Source organism: Alligator sinensis, unplaced genomic scaffold (genome assembly GCF_000455745.1).
Source record: "Alligator sinensis unplaced genomic scaffold, ASM45574v1 scaffold291_1, whole genome shotgun sequence".
Lineage (NCBI taxonomy): Eukaryota > Metazoa > Chordata > Crocodylia > Alligatoridae > Alligator > Alligator sinensis.
In genome coordinates this window covers 1,352,177-1,361,240 of record NW_005842391.1, presented here as the reverse complement: position 1 = coordinate 1,361,240, position 9,064 = coordinate 1,352,177, and the positions used below count along the sequence as shown (strand labels likewise).

Below are 9,064 nucleotides of genomic sequence, written 5' to 3'. Positions count from 1 at the left end.
CCCTGCCTGCCCCTGCCAGTCCACCCTGCACCCACTGCTAGGGGCACTGGACACAGCCAGCAGGCAGGGTCTCCATGGAGATCGGTCCAGGACCCCCATGGGCAGAGCGCGCTTGGCCAGATGGATGGGAGGGGCCCACAGGTGAGTGGGGAGCAGGACAGGTGGATATGTCTGGGGCTGGGATTGCAGGGTGGTGACAGTGCAGGGCTCGATCCACTCTGTCCCAACTCATGCAGAGGGGATCGAGGCTCTGCCCCAGCCCTGGCCCCACACTATCACTGCCCCATGATCCTGGCCCTGCCCACCCATCCCACTCCTGGATGCCATTCCCTGCCTGTCCATGGTCCCATCCCATCCGCCTACCTGAAAGCAACCTGCCTGCAAGTGTCCTGGGCTGGTTGCCAATGAGAACTTGCCTGCTCTGTCTGGCACCCCCCACAGCAGTGGGTGTGGGGCAGATGGGCTCAGGGTCACATAGGATCAATTGCCCCCCACCCCCACCTGGCTGGGTCAGCACTCCCTCCTTCCCCGGCCCCACAGCAGCTCACTTAAACTCCTTAAGTGGCCCTCCAGCCCAAATAATTGCCCACTCCTGTTCTAGATGAAAACAATGAGGCCCTAAGTACACTACGCCAAGGTGGAATTCATGCTTTCAGTCTCCACATTATGTTATAGAGGTGGCAGGGGTCCCTTCCCCTCCTAGACAACCAGGGACAGCAGCAAGGGGCATCCATGCATTATACCTCTAATTCAATAGTGAGCCAGACTGACCCCTAGTATAGAGAGATGCAGCTTCCATTGACTTCTCTGCTGTATGTCGGGGTGAACCTGGCTCACATATAGGAAAATCTTACAATGAATTTGTCACAAAAGAAGTAGTTGGGAAATACTTCACACCTGCAGAAATCAGTTTCATAATCACAAGATCTTTCAACAGGACAGCTCTTTCAAGTGAGAGCTCTGATGTACGAAAATGAGGAAGGCTACTTCACAATAAGGAAGGGTTCTCATAAAAAAATTGGTTTCCTGCAAAAGAACAAATAGATGAGATGGTTGAAGTAGCAGTGGGAAGCAGGCCGGAATTTCTGTCATTTAATCCCCATTAGCTGTCATTCTTTCCTTACCAGAAATGTCCCTACAAAGGTCATTATTATGCTTAAGGACGACAATAACTGGAACATTTACCAGAACAATTCACCTCTGTCTGAACTCCTGACATGGGATAAGAGATGTAGAAGTTTCTGTATCCTGTTACTAATCCCCAAACTCATCTAATCCCTCCAAAAAGAAGTTTCAGAAAAAAGCAAATTGCACTTCATAATGTGGCTTCCAATGGATGGAGTCAAATTCCTGTTTTACCAATAAAGACCAGTTATTTAACTATCATATTGGTATCATAACCTATTAAACTAGTGTCTTTCTGAAAACCCATAATAGTAATGAGGCTTATAAAGTCAATGGAACCTTACCTACATTACAAGCTTTCTACTAGTTTTCAAGCACTTCTGGAAGAATTAGTTTAGATGCGACTGATTTTTTAGGATTATGTCACAAAGCCTAGAATGACACTGGTCCCGATGGTTTTATATTGTTTATGCCTAAAAGAACCCAATAAGTTTTGTATGAAGGATGGCTGCAAGATCATTCCCATTCAGTCTGAAATGCATGAATATCGCTGAAATCTATTCTGCATGGACTTATCTGCCTGGGGACCCTCAGGAAATTTTGGACGCATGAAATATGTCCACTAACTCATCACATGTAAACTAAAGCATTATTAAGCCATGAATAGATGCTCCCATTTACAAGTAAAGAGGTCTAAATTTGCTATAGCGTAATCCTCCCCAAAAAAGTTAAAACATAAATTATTGTTCTTGCACTATAATTTAGGATTTGTACATCAAGTCTCAGGTTCAGGATGAGCTGGATTATGTCTCTGTAGTATATCTATTCCCATAAACCTGTGAAAAATAGCACATATCTTAAGATTACTTTCCTATGTTCTTTTGGAAATGACTAGACAGACCTAGCCACATGTGCAATATATCAGGAAAATCTAAATGAGAAATCAAAATGATTGGCAATCAAATGGAGAAAAAGATATGGATGATTTCTCCCTGCTACATACATAGTATAATTTTTTTTCAGCAGTTCTCCCCAGAACATTAGGCATAATTTTTTTTCAGCAGTTCTCCCCAGAACATTAGGCATCATGCTAGGCATTATCTGCCTGTAGATTGCACAGGGGAGAGTCATTCATGCCAGGTATCAATCGAATTCCTGTCATATGGCCAAAATTAGGTTAGCATGCAGAATACCATTTAAAGGAACATCAGTAAAAGGAACAGGAACAAAGCCACTACAGTTAGAATGACCAACCATTTTGCTGCTGTCTAAAAGAACCCTATCACATAATTGCAGACATACAGGAAAATACAAGTAATTGAAGCGTAATTTCAGGGGGTAAAATCTATTCTTTTAGGGATGCTTCAACCAGGCATGCAAGTGACTTAATTTGTACAATCAGTCCCAAGCAGCTACCATACTGATAATCAATATTTTTAACGCTTCCTTCAAATCGTGCCAGTGCAACTGCCTGGCTAAAGCACAGAATGACAAAGAATTAAACTCAGTGCATATAACTGAGTCAGCTATTCCTAAGAGCTTCATACTTTGTGGAGAATACTAGTGAAATAATCAGTGGGTGCATCTACACAAGACGCCTTACTGAGGAGCCAACTAACTAGTTCTGCAGTAAAGCATCAGCTACATGCGCAGAGCTATTAGGCTGCAGTAAACTAATTAACTCCACTGTAGGCTAGTAGCCTGACACAACTACTATCCCACAAGTACTATCCTACAGCAGAGTAGTTACATGTGGCAAAACGCATGTGTAGATGGTGGGGCTGACTAGGGTACAGGGGTGCTACAGTGCGGAGGCTGCCTGCTGGCTAGCCCCACATTCTTGTGCCCCAGCCAACCCCTCCGCAGCACACTGAGCTGGTGGGGGGGAGCCGCTCTGGGCTGGCAGGCTCACCACCTGGGCCTGATGCTGGAGTTTATTGAGTCACATTAATATCATGTGCAGACACATCCCTTGCTGCCTGAGCACCTGTCTTGGCCAGGGGCTTGTGTCTCTCTAACCTTTTCCTTTTACCTACAAAGTTTTCCAGTCTTTTTTTGTTTTGCAGTTACATACAGCTTCACAATGAGCCAGAGAAAAATATAGCCTCAGATGCCCCAGGAACTTAGAAGGCAACCTCATTTTACTAGCTCAGAGGAAAGGCATAAACATTTACATTTGACATATCTATTTCCTATTTCTCTTTTTGTTGCCTAACACAAGATATTTAGGCAGGAATACAACTGTGTGATTGAGTACATACCGTGAATGTTTGTGTTACGGCAAGAAGACTATTTCTATTGTGCCTAGAGCAGAGGTACTGACTTGGTAAAAACACAAGATTTCTCTTTAAATCAAACAGTAGATTATGCTTTATAAATCCCAGATGCACCACTTTACTTAGCATTTCCTATTGATTACCTCTAGAAACCTCCAGGCTTTCTGAATACAGAAGAACCTTGCCATTCACGGGGGATCCATTCTGAAGATCCCTATGAATGGCAAAATCCGCGAATACTGACAGGGCTCCCTATCAGACCCCGCAGCCACCCCCTGCTCCTGCTCCTGCTCTCCCCCCGCCGTGAGAAGGTGGAAGGGCTCCCCTGCAGCACTTGGGGACTGACCGCGTCTGCCTATGGGGGAAAAGATGCTGCCGCCTCCCTCCCCATCCCCGGTGCTTGCTCTCTGCCTGCCCGGCTCTGCCCTCCCAGCTCTGCGCTCCCCCACCCTGTGCAGTGCTCTGTGCCTGCTTATGCAGAGGCAGGAGCTTGGTGCAGCACCAGAGGGAGCTGTGGCAGCACCTGCCCCGACCCACCCCGTTGGCACAGTGCACTGTGAATATTCAAATCCGCGAATAGTGGATTCGCAAATAGCGAGGGTTTCCTGTAGTCCTGTAAAGGCACTACTGTTTGTTCATGTTGGGTGCATCTACATGTGATGCTACATCGCCATAGTGATGAGCTATAGAGATGTAGCGCGCAGGAGCTTGGTGCAGCACCAGAGGGAGCTGTGGCAGCACCTGCCCCGACCCACCCCGTTGGCACAGTGCACTGTGAATATTCAAATCCGCGAATAGTGGATTCGCAAATAGCGAGGGTTTCCTGTAGTCCTGTAAAGGCACTACTGTTTGTTCATGTTGGGTGCATCTACATGTGATGCTACATCGCCATAGTGATGAGCTATAGAGATGTAGCGCCCATGGGTGTCTACATGTGACCAGCAGCTACTTTGCCATAGCAGTACACTCCCTCATTATAGTGCACTGCTACGGCAAAGTAGCTGCTAAAAATAACTGCACCATGCATATGGCGCAGTACGGGCAGTTACTGCACCATGCTTTAGTACTTCGAAAAAGAAGTACTAAAGCAAGGCGTAGTAACAATGTTGCCATAGGACAATATGTAGATGCACCCTGTGTAGAGCAGTGGTTCTCAACCTTCTAAGACTCAAGGCACCCATAATTAGGCTCAAGGCACCCCTTGGAAAACTAGCTCTTAGGTTTTATTAATTTTTAATATGGAAAAAATAATAGAGCAATTCTTCTGTTGCAAAGAACTAAGAAAGACCACAACAGGTCAGAATGTTTTTGACACTATGGATTTCTACTTGAAATGTCTAGATTTATCTTGTGAATCACATATAGGTGTTCACACACCAACAGTGCTAATATTGCCATTGTCATTGTTAGTGATCCCTCACAGTGAAGAATGACTGCTCCCACAGGTCAAGTAAAGGATTGTAGATGAGCTAATATTGCACAACACCCTTAAAAGGATCCCATGGCACCCCCCGGGTACTGTGGCACCCTGTTTGAGGACCACTGCTGTAGAACACCTAGGTGCCTAACCCTAAATTGCTCTTAGCTGCATCTCTCCACTGACTTTATAGAGGTCTGAGGCATCCAAATTGGTCAAGCTGAATCATCCTCCAGGGTAAATAACCTAACACTTAGGTGCTGCAATACCTAGGAGTAGCTGCCTAAGAAACCAATTTAAATCCTGCCTGCATCACATTGTCTCACTTGGCCACTTTCCATAACTCAGTAATGTAATGAACTACCAATGGTGTACTCTGGATCTAAGATCCAACAAGATCTATGAAACGCTTTAATTTGACTTGTAACAAAAGAACTATTTAGCTCCTAGTTTAAAATATTGCTAGTTCATTTATATGTAAGTTAGAATGTATATTTACAATGCACAAATGTGCATGTGTGTACACACACACGCACTCGTGTAATCTAAATTCTCTGAAGGTTTTGCCTGTTCGAGGGTGAGGATGACTAGATGCAAGGTCACACACAGATTTATGTCTCCTTATCAGTGATCACTAAGTAGAAGTGAATGTAATAGGCATTTTTGTACCACAAGCTCTTATTAATGGTAAGTAAACCTCAAGTGTTTGAGAATTTAATTTGTTTTGAATGGCAGTCAAAAGCGTGAGTTCTTTAGCCAGAACTAAAAGCTGTATGGGTCTGCCTGTAAGTCTCCCTTAAGCAGCCCCTTATGTGTGACTTGTGGTGTGTCTGCCTTGAGAAACCACTTGCATGAACAGATTGGGTTACAGAAATTTGGCCCTAGTAAAAAACTGAACATGTGAAATTGAAAATTGGTTAGTGTAGCAAACCATGTTTTTAAATCCAGAAAATGACAGTTGGATCCTGCCCAAGTTTGGAGTAAAGGTTCTGTGAAAACATGAGTTCTTACATTATCCAAACCAGATGATCCACACCAAGCTATTATTAGCATGTAGGGAAGGCATCAACATGGGCAACAATAACCATGTCTTCTCTGTTAACTTTCTCAGGTCCTGATGGAGAGAAAACCTGGCCCCAAAAGTATCCATTTTGTGGAGGAGGATTTCAGTCTCCAATAGATCTTCATAATAATATTCTTCAATATGACTCTACTCTCTTGCCTTTAGAGCTCATAGGTTATAACATGTCCACCACTGACCAACTTGCATTAACCAATAATGGTCATTCAGGTAAGAAAACCAAATACGCAGGTAAGAATTTGAAAGTTACTGGATTCCATAAACTTGTATTTTATGTGTTAATTACTTAAATTATTGCATGAAGTGAAATTCAGCTATAATGGACCAAACCTTTGAAACCGAATATAAACAGTTAAAGATAACTACCTAAAACACTTGGTAAGTTACAAAATTTTATCATAATCATGATGAAACTTAAAATTAATTCTCTAAAGTCCTTAAATTAATGTTTAGCAACTCATAGAATTGATCTATAAACTTCTGAAAAGTTTTTCTAGATAATCTGGTTCAAGTATTGAGAAACAGGAACTTACTTTGTGGCTTTGTTTATAAATCACTAAAATCTGCATGAAGCAACTTCTGAAATTCTAGCCTAAGGACCTGGAAGGATAATAGAAATGGCTCAAATACATTTAAAACAAATCAACAACACTGGAGCTTTACCATATGGCTCTACTACTGGTGTTAAGACAGAAAACTTCTTTGATTGTGGGAGAGCAGTGTATATATATTAATCATCAGGACTAGCTTACACACATACTTATCACACTTCATCAGAGAACCAGAAATCACAAGAAACCTAAGTATCTATTACATTAACGCAATCCAGAGTACCCATAATCTAGCTCCTGGAACAGCAACAGTTCTTCAGCACAGTTTTCCTTACTACTGCAAAACCATTACAAAATATTATAAAGGGGCTTCAGTCTCTGCTCCTTCTCATCCTGCTTTGTTGAAAAAAGCTTGACAGGTGAACCTCTTTTTTCTCACTCTTTCAGTGGGGTACCTGGTTTGAGCCCACTGTACAGGTAAGGACATGAGCCCAATCCTGAGCCCACTGTACAGGTAAGGACAAACCTCCTAGGGCCTAATTTCTGGTCTCTCTCTCCCCCTCACCCAAAACCAAGCTGCTCTAGATTAGTAATACTGAAGGGCAGTCTGGCTCCAACCCTTCTTGTGGGGCTCCAGCATGTCCTTCTTAGTCCTCAGTGACAGCTTGTTCAGTTACACTTGCACATATTAGGCCAGTGTATTACATTAGAAGGCAGAGAAGAACCTGTTGTCATCGTAGCCCCTCACAGGTGCCATAGAGAAGATGGAAATAACACAACACTGACGGTCTGTTCCTTAATTACTAGTGATGCAAAAAGAATCAAATTCTCATGTTGAATCTATGACTTCATAAGTTTTTCAAATTATGACTTCTACAAATTGCTGTCAGCGCACAGAAAAGCAGCCCTACCCAGTGAATTTGGTGAGATTTCCAAAAGTTCCATACTTTCCCCAACAGATGCTTTGTACTATAGCATAATTTATTTTTTAATTTAATAAAAATACATCAGAAGTTGCAAACAGAGGTACACAGTCACCTATATATAAGATAAACTTGAAACAGTGGAGAACAAAGGAAAAATCTTACACACTGGCTGAATTATTCCAGAGGGGGCAGACAGGGGGAGCGACCAGGTGGTTGTTTGTTGGGATTCCAAGGATATTTTCTTCAATAAAAACTTTGAAAAAACTAATTTTGCCCCAAATATAGGAAAAATCAAGAGATGAAAAGCACACAATCTTTGTTTTGCTTCACAGATTCCCTTTACTGAGACTGGGGTGCTTTTGCAGCCTCCAGGGAAGAGAAGGAATTCCAGCAGCAATAGAGAAATCACAACTCTTATTATATTCAATTCAAATTCCATGGAGTTCTAAGAGAACTGAAGATAAAATGTTCTAAACTTCTTTGAACTACCTAAAAAGGCCAACACTGCTAAAACAATAATCTTTAAGCTACTAAAACATGAAATGTGTAGGATTCTGTGTTAAGCACCTCAATGGTTTAATCTGCTGTTGTAATACTTTGCATCCAACGGTGTCAGTCATGGTAGTTCTGTGCGTCCCACACTTCTACACTGTGGTATCATCTTCTCCCATATTTTTGGTCTAATTGCAGTGAGAGTGGGTCTGCCTCCTACCATGTACATCAGAAACCTCCCTTTCCAGTACACTGCAACTCAGCTTCACTTACACTGGGGAAACAGAAAGAAGCCAGAAGGCTCAGAGCACACAATCCATGGGAAGCATTTTGCAGCAGAGGTAAGAAGCTTAAATCAATGAAAAGGAAGATGGAAGTTGGACAAACGCTAATTCACAGATTCACAGAAGTTTAGGGCTGGAAGGGACCTGGTGAGATCATCGAGTCCAGCCCCACCTGCTCTGGGCAGGAAAGACTACTGGGGTCAAATAACTCCAGCAAGGTGTGCATCGAGTCTCCTTTAAAAATCTCCAGGGTAGGTGCCTGCACCACCCTCACTGGGAGTCTGTTCCAGAGTCTGGTCACACGAACTGTAAAGAAGTTATTTCAAAATGAAAAGTGTAGTTTGATTAATTTACTTTGGCATAAAGCAGGGCCAGGCATTTATTGAAGCAGCTGTGTCTTAGAAATTGGACGGTCATATATCTAATATTAAAGTGGCTGGGGGTCAAATGCCCTGTTGACCACACCAGCGGGGCTACACACCAACAGACTGCATTAGGGCAAGCCACAGACCCCCCCTGGGCCACATGCTGCGTGGATGCCCCCCGCTGTTGCACTGTGAGGGCACCGTCCCACCACTGCACCATGTGGCCCCAGACTCACTTCCTTAGCTCCTCTGGCTGCGCCAGACTGCATTGCCCTGCCTTCTGCATCCAGAGGAGGGAAGGGGAGCCCAGACTCTCTGGCTGCTGTTGCACCAGCAGCAATGGGTGAAGTGAACCCAGGGTGGCCAGGCAGGAGCTCAGGGACTGCAACTTGACCCCTCATATGCTGCCAGTTAGACAGCCCGGTCTTAGATCAACTTTGCAGGTTCTGGGTAGTCATGTGGTACTTCAGCCCCAGACTAAGGTTGAGGGTGGGAAAACTTCTTTCTTCCTGACTACTTGAGCCTTGTGCACTTGAGAAGACCAGAA

General features: G+C 43.7%; 1 protein-coding gene across 1 annotated transcript in view; it reads left to right on the top strand.

Moving 5' to 3' along the window:
• The window catches only part of CA12 (carbonic anhydrase 12), a 36,612-nt gene that overhangs the window by 7,278 nt on the left and 20,270 nt on the right, over positions 1–9,064 (top strand). Inside the window, exons 3-4 of the mRNA XM_025211170.1 lie at positions 5,930–6,109; positions 8,067–8,209. Of these exons, the coding sequence (XP_025066955.1) occupies positions 5,930–6,109; positions 8,067–8,209 (323 nt within the window). The remainder of the gene's footprint in view (positions 1–5,929; positions 6,110–8,066; positions 8,210–9,064) is intronic.